This window comes from Gekko japonicus, unplaced genomic scaffold (genome assembly GCF_001447785.1).
Source record: "Gekko japonicus isolate JY-2015 unplaced genomic scaffold, Gekko_japonicus_V1.1 scaffold125, whole genome shotgun sequence".
NCBI classification, from domain to species: domain Eukaryota; kingdom Metazoa; phylum Chordata; class Lepidosauria; order Squamata; family Gekkonidae; genus Gekko; species Gekko japonicus.
The window spans coordinates 73,980-86,389 of NW_015165834.1; the positions used below are offsets into that span (position 1 = coordinate 73,980).

The following is a 12,410-nucleotide window of genomic DNA, read 5'->3' on the forward strand; positions in this document are numbered from 1 at the left end:
TTCTGCGCTTGGCCTTCCTTATAGTCCAACTCTCGCAGCCATACATGACTACTGGGAATACCATTGCTTTGACCGTGCGGACTTTTGTTGGCAGGGAGATGTCTCTACTTTTTATCATGCTGTTTAGATTCGCCATCACTTTCCTCCCAAGGAGCAGGCGTCTTTTAATTTCATGGCTGCTGTCACAGTCTGCGGTGATCTGGGATCCCAGGAACGTGAAGTCTGTCACCACTTCCACGACTTCCCCTTCTATTTGCCAAGGAGTGATGGGGCCGGATGCCATGATCTTAGTTTTTTTGATGTTGAGCTTCAAGTCCAGTTTTGCGCTCTCCTCTTTTACTCTGAGCAGGAGGCTCTTTAGGTCCTCTTCACTTTCTGCCATCAGAGTGGTATCGTCTGCATATCTGAGGTTGTTGATCTTTTCCCCAGCAATCTTAATTCCCGCTTGTGATTCATCTAGGCCAGCATTTCGCATGATGTACTCTGCATATATATATTAAATAAGCAAGGTGACAATATACATCCTTGTCGTACTCCTTTTCCTATGCTAAACCAATCAGTTGTTCCATATCCGGTTCTGTCGCTTCTTGGCCCTTATACAGGTTTCTCAAGAGACATGTGAGGTGGTCTGGTACTCCTATCTCTTTAGGGACCTGCCATAGTTTGTTGTGATACACACAGTCAAATGCTTTAGCATAGTCAATGAACAATGAACTAAGGAGCACCTACTCTCATATGAACCTACCCGTCCACTCCAGTGATCTTTGGAAGCCTTGCTTTGGGTGCCCCTGCCATCTGAGGCTAGATGGGTGGCAACCCAAGAATGGGCCTTCTTGGTCATGGCATCAAAATTATAGAATTCTCCCAAGGGACATTTAACTGTCCCCTTCTATCATCATCTTCCATCAGTGACTGATGACATCTCTGTTTTGTTTGGCACTCCCTCACTGGCCCTCCTTCGTGTTCGTGTCTGTAACTGTACTGATTGTTTTAAATTGTTGTTATGTGTACATACATATATCTATATGTATATATAAGTATTTTAACTTATTCTAGTGTTTTTATTGTTCACAGCCTGGGGGGACCCTAAGTTGGGTGGAAAGATGACATACAAATATTTTAAATAAATAACTATCAAGGGATAGCAACACAGATTATTTAGTTATAAGATTTTTAAAATATAAGGTGTGATTTTGTCCTTAGATTTCAGCAGTGGGACACAAGACCTGATAAGTAATTATCTTGGTGAAGTGGCTGAAAATGGACTAGGATCTGGGAGACCCAGGTTCAAATCCCAGTGACGCTTGCTGTGTGACCTTGGGCCAGTAACTCTGTCTCCAAGCCTTACTTACCTCACACAGGGTTGTTGTGATGATAAAATGGAGAAGGGAGAACAATGTATACTTGGAGGGAGGGAGTGATAAAATGTACTAACAAACTAAATGACTTGACCTGGATGGCCCAGGCTAGCCCAATCCTATGGGATCTCAGAAACTAAACAGGGTTGACTGTGGCCAGAATTTGGATGGGAGACCACCAAGGAACTCCAAGATTGCAATGCAGAGGCAGACAATGGTAAACCACCTCTGAGTTCTCTCACCTTGAAAACTCTACAGGGTCACCATAAGTCAGCTGTGACTTGATGGCACCTTCCACCACCACCACCACCACCACCACCACCACCACCACCACCACCACCACCACCACCACCACCACCACCACCACCACCACCACCACCACCACCACCACCACCACCACCACCACCACCACCACCACCACCACCACCACCACCACCACCACCACCACCACCACCACCACCACCACCACCACCACCACCACCACCACCACCACCACCACCACCAAACTAAATAAAGGAACAAGTAAAGCACTTGTAAGAGGAGAAAGGACAAGAGGTTGGTGGATGGCTCAGATGTTTTTATAGCTTGCAGATGTGGGCTCACCCATTTAGGTCAACTCAAATCACAAAGCATTATTAAGTGGATGACACAAGAGAGACAGCCAGGCAAGAGAGAGAAAAAAGAGGAACTGGTGAGAAACCCAGAAAACATTATGTTCTAGAGCAGCCAGTTATAGTGTGAACCCGCCAAAGTGGGGAAGGAGAACAAGGTGAGGGTTTCTAAAAACATCTGTCACTACATTTCTAATGTAGGTCACCAGTGCCTCCATAACCTGGATCCCAAAAGGATGGAAAGGGAAAGGTTGCATTGTGAGGAAAAGAACACAAGAAAAAGAAAGGCTACACTGAGAACTAGAAGAAACAAAACAAAACAAAAAAAGATTCCATTTCCCCTATGTGAACATGTTCCTCTCCACATCCACATGCTAAAAATAAACCTTAATATATTAGTTGTTGTTACTGTCCTTAGCTTCAAAAGTCCCTCAGCTAGTTTCAGCCTTTTCCTTACCCTAAAGCTTCCGATCAGTTCTTTAACCATTATTGGAGGGGGGGATTGATTCTCCTGATGCATCCTGATTCACACCTCATTCCAAATGGTCCAGGGATGGCAACTGTGGGTTGGGAAATTCTTAGAGATTTGGGTGCAGAGCCTGGAAGAGGGTGGGGTTTGAGGAGGGCCCTCAAGATGGGTATGGTTGTAGGTACCACCCTCCAAAGCAGCCATTTTCTCCAAGAAAACTGATCTCTGTAGTTTGGAGATCAGCTATAATCCTGGGAGATCTCCAGGCCCCAATTGGAAGCTGGCAACCCTAAATCAAACTCTTTCTTAGTGGTGAATTAAAATAGGTATTTGTCCTGTTCTAGAGGTATGCAAAAAAGGCATTCAAGGAGTGCCTTACTGTACCATAGCTAAGCACTATGCAGTAATGTCATTTATTGATTTTTGGTGGCTGCATATGTTCACTCAGGTAGCCATGACAGAATGTTTCCCAACTGCTAACAATGCTTTGCCCTGCAAGCAAATTCCCAAAAGGTATCCTAAATGCACTCAACATTCTACTGGGACCATGAACAAGCCACTAGAAGAGACTGCAGACTTCAGCAGGGTTATTATATTTACTTCACTGTGATCAAGGGAGAAAATGGAAATGACGTGTGTAGTAAAACGTAACACAGATTGCACGCAGAGGTTTTGTGTATTACCGGGTCCTAATCTATTGTGAGTCTTTACATAATAAAGCAGAAATAGGTTAGTGTTTTAGTTCATCTAGTAATACTGGAGGTTCTTTGTGGGCCTTATAGATTGGGTGACTGCTTGTGTAATGGCTTGTGTATTGTTAAATATGGTTTATGTATTACTTTTTTTCGATTACAATGAATATTGTGCATTTATTTATTTATTTAACCTGTCCCACCCTCCCCACAAGCAAGCTCAGGGCAGGTTACAATCACACAGGAGTAATGACAATGACAATATATAAATTAATTTGTTATATATAAATTAATTAGTTAAAACAAGCCTGCTTCAGTGAGGAGGGCAGGGTATAAATCGAATAAATTAATAAATAAATATCAATTAAAAATTCTGGGAGATATTTGTTATTCTCTCTATATTATCTTGGAATTTGTTTGAGATGAGGATGATAAATACAAACACAAATGCAATTTAAAAAAATAGTAAAACAAAACCACAAAGCCAATTATTTTTAAAAATACCGGGAACAGCTGAATGTCTGATCTAAGCTTCCTATTTTTGCACCAGCTGCAAGAGAACTGGGCTGTTCCTCCTCTGCTGCAAGTATTTATCCTGGGAATGGGCCAGAGGCACCTTAGTGCGAACAGCCGAAGTGTTCTTGGACCATAGTTTACAGACCATGGCTCTCTGTGAGATAGACTAGCCCGAGAGTTGTGCTATATTTTTTTTTCTTTGCATGTCCATCTGAATGATATATTTTCTGGGTTTTTTGTGAGTCACGTTGAGTCCCCACGGTGAGGAGAAAAGAAGGATATCAATCCCTAATAAACAAAGCATACTAATACAGTTCAATGCAACTCATTCAGAACAACCATAAGTGGCAAGAGCAGCAATGTGCAAAGCCCATTATGTACAGAGGTGCTAACTTAAAAAACTAACAAACAGGGTGTTTGTTATCTATGGTATATTATGTAGGCTTAAAAAGCACTAATGCGCCTTTGCAGTAAAACAAAAGGAAATGGTAACAAAGCAATTGGGTGTCCCCACTTCCTTCAATTGATTTGTCTCCAGACTAATTCAGGTCTTTATCAGAGTGGAACAAAAACAAAGAAATTACTTAATTTGTTTGATGGCAGGTTCCTACAGTCTGGGAACCATGTACAAACACCATGAGAAGGTAGAAAACACAGCTGTTGTGTTCACATTTAAATGACAAGAACACCTTGAGGCTCCGGTCTAGTCAGACAATGTCATTACTCCATAAAACATGAAATAAATCATTGCCAGCCACCCAAACAAATAGTAGTCAACCATAAGCACCAATATAAAAACACACCTGCTCAACTTGTCACTATTAACTTGGGGCCGGCTGTATTTAAATGTCTAGTAAGAAAGCTTAATTACAATGCACTATATCTCAAAGACCGATGTGTGAATCCACATGCAGATATTAACGATAGCGGAAATACACTGATTAATGCATTCACTTTCCATATTTAAAAAGCTTGAGATTGGATGATGAAAGGCATTTTTACAAGCTAACCACTGACTTCCTCCATATCGAAATGGATGATAATAGGGAATTAACAATGAGTCTGGTTCCTCCTGGGCATCTAGGGAATGGAGAATTTAGTCCTCCAATCTAATAGAGTTTCTGTTCTAAAGCATCTACGTATCTAGCACATTTTTATTCTGCCCTTCTTCCAATGAGTTCAGGGCAGCATACAAGGCCCTCCTTTTCCATATTATCCTCACAACAACCTTGTAAGGTAGGTTAGGCTAAGCGAGAGTGTGACTGACTCAAGGCTACCCAGACAGAGTGAGAATCTGAGCCCAGGTCTCCCAGATCCTAGCTCAACACTGAAATAGCTACACCTCCAATAGTACATGTATAATTGGAAGCAAATCCCTAGTAAATATGCTTTTCAAAGCTAGTCCAAAGCATTTGCATTCCTGAGATGGAACAGCCAAAGGACACAGCCAGGCACTCACACACAATAATAAATTTGCTGCACAATCCATTGGGAACTTGAGCTACATAAGCTATGTTGAAATGGTTAACAGGAGTTGCCTAACAGCATTATTGTGGCCTTGTACACACCCCACTCATTTCAACGCAACTTGTGCAGGAGAGTTTCCTGGTGGATTTGCGGCCCATGTTACAAATTCGCCTTCTACTTGGAACCCTTAATGACACTCACCATGCCTTACTGTAGGAGGACATCTTCTGTTCTCCTCTCCTGTCCCATCAACTGACATGATATCTATGGAATTCAATGGAATTAAGCCCATTTTTGGGACAAAAGGCGGAATGATATATCCCAATCTTGTCAGATCTCAGAAGCTGAGCAGGGTTGGTACATGGAAAGGGAGACTGCCAAGGAAGGCTCCGCAAAGGAAGGCAATGGCAAACCACCTCTGCCTCTCACTTGCCTTGAAAGCCTCTTGTTGGGGTTGCTGTGAGTCAGCTGCAAGTTGACGGCACTTTACACACACGCACCCACAAACCCGTTTGCATGAAAGAAATTCAGGTCCATTTGCCAGGCAAGAACTAGTTAGGAAAAATTATGTATGGCATTCCAGTATTTCAAGGCCAGAGACAAGTCAAGGGAGATGCTGCTTACCGGTCCTGTAACCTGTGTTATTGAGGTACACTGCAAAAGTGCGGATTTCGTGCTGGGCCTGCCAAGACGGAGAGGAGCAGTTTTCGTTGTTGGTGTAGGTGTTGTGGTTGTGGACATACTTCCCCGTGAGAATGGAGGAGCGGGACGGGCAGCACATCGGCGTGGTCACAAAGGCATTGATGAAGTGAGCCCCTCCCTGTTCCATGATCCGCCTTGTCTTATTCATTACTTGCATTGAACCTAAGGAAAGGGGAGGGGGAATAAAGAACATCACATGAAAAAAAACGGAAAGAAGCTGCTTTTGTTATTTTTCAGTTGAGGGAATAATCTGTGACACGGTAAATTTAGTAAACACCAGGCAAACGAAAACACATCCTGTTACAATTAGAACAGTGATCTTAGGGGAAAATATCATTTGGTAGAGATATCAGGTTGGATCCTGCCTAAAATTTCTGTCTGTCCAAGGTGTGTGTGGGGAGAGGGGGAAGTCACAGTCCTGTGCACAGAAATCCTCCCATCCATGGAAATATCTCCTGCTTCTCTAATGTGCCAACTGTTTGCACATAGATTGGTTAGGCGGTTATCTAAAGACTTTTACTTAGAGGAGGTTTTTAAAACTCTGCCTTGTTAATGTTATAAATTTAGAGTTTTATTTTCTCACCTCAAGAATCAACATTTTCCCCCAACCTCATCGCCACTCATTTAGAACCTAGAATGGCTCTCATCACGCCATAAACTACAGAACTGAGGTTAATTCAAAGATCAGGTTTTCAAGACCTGCAGTGCAACCCTAAACAGACTTAAATTCTTCTAAGTCCACTGAAGTCAATGGAACTTAGAAAGGTGTTGTGGCAGCTACGGGGTGGGGTGGGAGGAAGCTCTGAAGCAAGTGCCTTCTGGACTGAAGAATATCCAATCCCCCCCCCGCGCCTCTCCTGTAGATTCTTTATACCCCAACTGCCCATGATCAAATAAAAAGGGAGACACAAGCTTTAAATTAAAGATTGGTACAGGCTATATCCATAAATTTGGAAACCTGCTAGACTAAGGCTGCGATCATATGCACAATTAGACACAACATAGGTGCGAATGTCGGGCGGATTTAAAGGGTGCAATCAGACAACAACATTTGGGAAGCGCCCCGTGGCAACCCGTTCTGCTCTGCCGCAGAAGCGGAGACACTAGGGAAAATCCGGTAGCAAACAGGTTGTGACGGGTCACGGACGGACTTTCCCGTGTCTGATCGCTCCAGCGCACTCTCATGGCATCAGGATGGTCTGATCAGGCCATCCCAACTCTGTGCCATTGTTTCCCCCCCCCCCTCGCGGTATGCGCATCATCGCAAACTCCATAGGGAGCCCTCGGTGCAGAGGTATGATTAATCGATCCCTCGGTATTAATCGATCCCTCGGCATGGGGTGAAAAGGGCACACACAAAAAAGACTCACCCACAGTTGCGTCTGATCACACACTGACGGACTGCGCCTGCAGCTTCAAAGGGAGGTGTGATCATGCAACTGCGGGCCAAATTCCTCCGGAGGAAATAGCCTTGCTTCCCCCTATTTTTTCTGGCACGTGTGTCCACAGCCTATGGCTGTACTTATATGTGAGGTAAATAGAGACCCCAGCTTCTTAGATTTTTGACTTGACTGACAAGACACAGATGGATATGAATGACACAGGTTTATTTAACAGAAAATATTTAATAAGATAAATATGATATGTGGATAACTTAAATATATAAAGCAAAGCTGGCTCTCAAATAAAGTAAATAACCTCTGAGGGGAGATAACATTCCCCTTTCTCTGGACAGGTTATCTCAGCAGGATCAAGGCTGCTCTTTTCTCTCACAGAGCACCTTACCACAAAACCTACACATACCAGTTAGGAATGATGGGCCTTTAACAGGATGCTTATTTGTCACACTAAAATAAGCTTTCTTCCCTAAGCTGAGCCCCAAACCCTAACTAACAGCTAAATAAAAGGTTGGCTAAGCTAACGCTCCTTTCCAGAGCCTCGAAATATATATTATGTTTTTCCTCACTCTTCTTAAGCTGAGGCTGGCTCACCTTCTCCCAATCCAGTGGAGTTCCACGGGCTCGAATTGACTGACAATCACTTGGGCTTGGTATAGTGGTTAGGAGCGCAGACTCTAATCTGGGAGAACTGGGTTTGATTCCCCAGTCCTGCACATGCAGCTGCTGGTGTGACCTTGGGTCAGTTACAAGTTCTCTCAGAGCTGTTCTCTCACGAGCCATTCTCGAAAGAGCGCTCTCAGCCCCACCTACCTCAACGGGTGTCTGTTGTGGGGAGGGGAAGGGAAAGGAGATTGTAAGCCGCTCTGAGACTCCCTCAGGTAGTGAAGGGTGGGGTATAAATTCAATCTCTTCTCTTCTAAATCACAAGGACTGGAGGAAAGGTGGGATTTTTAAGGATGACTGTCAGAAGAGTCACTGCTTATGATGCACTCCTTAGAAAAAATGGATGGGAATGCCAGCTGTGAGTGCTGTGAACGACCAAAGGCTTTATCCTTGCCTGTGTTCCTAGGATGGGCCTAATGGCAATGGATTGTGAATTTTGTGAGATGGCATTGAGGACCTATGGACATTTTCTCACTAGTTCAGTGGTTCTCTAACAGTGGCAGGGACGGGACTCAAAACAATACGTCTGAATTGCTTTCCAGAATGCATTCTCAATGCTTAATGTAAAATGCATGCACTTGTCATTCTTAGTTAATATCCCCATCTAAGGAACTTATTACAAAAGTGAAAAGAATGCACACAGTTTTTCTACAAAAAAGAAAAAGAAGAAGAAGAAGAGACTGGATTTATACCCCACCCTTCACTACCCAAAGGAGTCTCAGAGCGGCTTACCCTTATCCTTTCCCTTCCCCTCTCCACAACAGACACCCCGTGCGGTAGGTGGGGCTGAGAGAGCTCTGACAGAAACTGCTCTTTTTCAAGAACAGCTGTGCCAGAACTATGGCTTACCCAAGGTCATCCAGCAGGTGCAAGTGGAGGAGTCGGGAATCAAACCCAGTTCTCCCAGATTAGAGTCTGTGCACTCAACCACTACACCAAGTTGTCTCTTTGGGTACCCTTCTAAAAAGAAAAGAAGAACAAGAAGTAGTTCTGCAGCATCTTAAAGACAGGCACATTGTTAGTGGAAAGAGATCATAAAGTAGAGTTTTTCAGATACAATTTCTGCCAAGTTAGGGAGGGTAGCTTAGCTGTAAAATATGTTTTATATGTAGAAACGTCTCTGTGTAAATGGAGACCAGCCCTGCTATTAAGAGAACAATTGTACTTCAGATCCTGAAATTCACTGACATTCAGAATTCACAGTACTAGGCTGGATGTCTAATGGTCTGATTCAGTATAAACCCAGTGAGACTTGCTCCAATATAAGATATATATAACCATATAGATAGAACATCACTGAAGGTCCCTGGTCACTGAGCTTGGAAAAACCTTTTAGTAGAAATCAATATAAGTTTTAAAAAAGGTGCTCTAATCTCAGCTACTAGATGGAACATACACAAAAATGAGCAAAATGGGATGCTTTTCAAAGTGGCACTATTCTGTGTTCACTGTCTTTCTCTCTAGCTAAGGAGCTATCCAGATACAAAGGGAAGCAGAAAAGACAGCTAAGTGCTACAGTATTTAGAGAATCTGCCTTTGAGGCACAATTAAAGTTTTAAAAGAAGTAGCTGAAAAGGGCTCAGCGCTGCAAATTCCTTTGCCTTAAAAGACACGAAACAGTTAAAAACTAACCTCTCTTCCATTCCTCCCATCATACAAAAAACACATCAACTAGCAACCAGCCAGAAGGGAGACAAACCGGTCATGCTGGTGGAAAACCAGCCAGTTGGCAACCTTAGTGCTACAGTCCCTAGAAACTGATTCAGTATAGTGAATGCTGGGGAAAAACCAGTAATCTCCCTCCATCCCATAAGTTTACACAACCCCCAAACCAGCAGTGAATTATGCAAAAGGGCTATGGATGACAGGGAAGATCCTTTACAATAAACCCTTGTAAAAAGAAAAGCACAGTGGCTTCTTTCCACTCCCTTCCTGTTCCACAGCAGATTCAAAATATATATCTGGTTTGCCTAGGAATTACTTTACCTTGATGGGAACTGACAAAACAGGAAACAAGGACACCGCTGAAAATGTTGACCTAATCCCAAATGTCACTATCTCCCTTTATGATTCTCCCAGGAATTCATCCCAGAGCAGCTGCTGCACTTCAAATTTTAATCTGCTTTTCCAAGGATTTTCATAGCTTGATATGCTGTTATGGTTTCTATCTTTAGCAGGCAATACACATCAGATGCAACTTAGTAGGAGGTTTTGTTTCCTAATGGACAGGTGAGAAAGCCAGTTTCTCACCTGAATATTTTTCAGCTTTTGGGGCAGAGAATATTAATTGGATATGCACATGTGTAAATTTGATGGCTGCTCTTTCCATGCTGTGTTTATGACTTCCTCACTAGTTGCAGTATTACTTTGTAGTGCATCTCCGGTGCTTATAGGATTGATTGTGCAACAATAGAGCTTCAAGTGTGGTGCGAAAGTGTAGGACACTACATCCGTGCTGAAGCAAAACAGGTATTGATCTGTTCAGTGCCTGGATTGGAGACCTCTTGGTAACCACTGCAATCACTCAGGAATATGCTGAGGGTCTTTCTAAGTGCTTACTTTATTCACAATGAACAAAGAAAAGAACACAAGACTTACCAGAGGCTTCCACAGCAGCCTGCCAAGCCACTTTACCCTGAGCCCTAAGTAAAACCTGGCCTGGAACTCCTCCATATTTGGGTACCCAGCTGAAACTATAATAAAAAATGGACTTCTGAATATTACACATAGGCACGCCTCCTCGGGTTCAACAGAAGGTGTGTTATACATTTAAGAATTAAACAAAGAGAAAAAAAGATCTCTCTGAAATCTCTATTAGTCAGAAGGTCAAATTGCTGCAAACCATCTATTCACCGCCTTTCATGTTTGAAGGGCACCAAGCAACACACCTGCATGCCTACAAGCCCCCTATACCTGTGCTTAGCTGTCCAATGGGAGGGCAGCCTCAGGCTAAAATACAATGAGATTTAACATGAGTAAAACTTATAATGACATCTTTTCAAGGCAAGAGGTTTGCATTAAAGGACATCCAGCAGGCTTAGGGCTACATGATTTTCTTTGATCTCTCCATCAGCAGTTCAAAGTTAGCAAAGGTCAAAGAGAGCTCAGTTACCTGTGTTGCTCTGGGCAACACTGTGATAAAAAGGGCATCTCTGCCTAGATCCTAAGAGAGATGAGACAGCCAGGAGATGTAAGAAGTAGTTATTGTACCTCTCCATAGATAAGTCAAGTAACAATAGGCCACATCAAAGGGTCTAACGGAGCAGGTTGAGAGTACTACATTTTCCAGCTGTGAAGGAATATCTTGTTATCATTGTACTGCAGGACTGGCATATAAACACTGTTGCTTAAATGGATCCAGTGCATGGTGGGCTGTGAGCAATCTCATATGGTTTTAAATCACCTTGGAGTCTCCCTCAAGCTATTTATGGTGATAATTTTTTTCTACGAAGAAAAGGGGGGAAACATTTGTGATTTAAATAATTCTGACCATGTTAGGTTTTACCACTGCATGTCAAATCTGATTGACAGAAGAGTTGCTTTCACCCTTGTGCATGGAAACTCCCTCACTACCCACCATGCCAATCTGATCTGTCTGGTAGAATAATTGCAAGGTCTGCTTGTGCATCAGAAACCTTCAGAAAACACAGTTATTATGCAGCTAGCTAATATCGCTATCTGAATAAGTTTTCAGATGTTATGTCAAATCACACTTTGCTTAAGAGACTGGGTGGTATAGAGGTTAGAACGCTGAACAAATATCTGGGAAACGCAGGTTCAGATGTCCAGTGTACCATGAAGTTGGCTGGGTGACCTTGGGCTAGTTAGTCTCCCTATCAGTCTAAACTGCTTTATCGGGTTGTTCTGAGGATAAATTGGTGGAAGGCAAGAGTACAAATGCATTAGAAAGACTGATGATAGAGCTAGCCTAAATTGGCTACCTCCCACTAAACATAAAACAGTTCTGGAGTGATTTTGTGATGTCTACAAACTTAAGCACTCATGTAACAGTTTAGATTGGTCAAAATATTACATGCATATCCTTTAGTGCTCCTTACAATAATTCTGTCAAGTAGATTAATATCATACCCATTATTGTGGATAGGCTGAGGCTGACAGAAAATGTCTTGCCCACATCCAGATAGGCTGATGTGAAGAGCCCTGGTGGACATTACTGGCCACTAAACTATAACAACTCTCGGTATTTGCTTCCTCAGAGACATGGAAACCTTGTCAGTTGTCTCCAGACAGCCAGCCTACAAACAATGCAGAGATGCAGCAGAAAGTGCCTTCTGGTCTCAGGACCCAAGAGACAAAGATGCCCTCTGGCCTCCTTCACAGACCCAACCCAAATAGTATTGTCGTTTATTTATGCTCTCTTCTTCCCAGTGGGGACCAAAAGCTTTCAACATCATTCTCCCCTCCATTACCCTTCCAGCAAACCTGTGAGGCAGGTGAGGCCAAGAGAGTGACTGGCCCAAAGTCACCCAACAAGCTTCCATGGCAGAGAACTCAAACTTAGGTGTCCCAGA

The 12,410-nt window shown here is 43.1% G+C and overlaps 1 protein-coding gene across 1 annotated transcript in view; it reads right to left on the reverse strand.

Moving 5' to 3' along the window:
* The window catches only part of SULF2 (sulfatase 2), a gene marked incomplete at its 3' end in the record, with an annotated part of 114,662 nt that overhangs the window by 62,458 nt on the left and 39,794 nt on the right, over positions 1 to 12,410 (reverse strand). Inside the window, exon 3 of the mRNA XM_015410906.1 lies at positions 5,738 to 5,977. Coding sequence (XP_015266392.1) covers positions 5,738 to 5,977 — 240 coding nt within the window. The remainder of the gene's footprint in view (positions 1 to 5,737; positions 5,978 to 12,410) is intronic.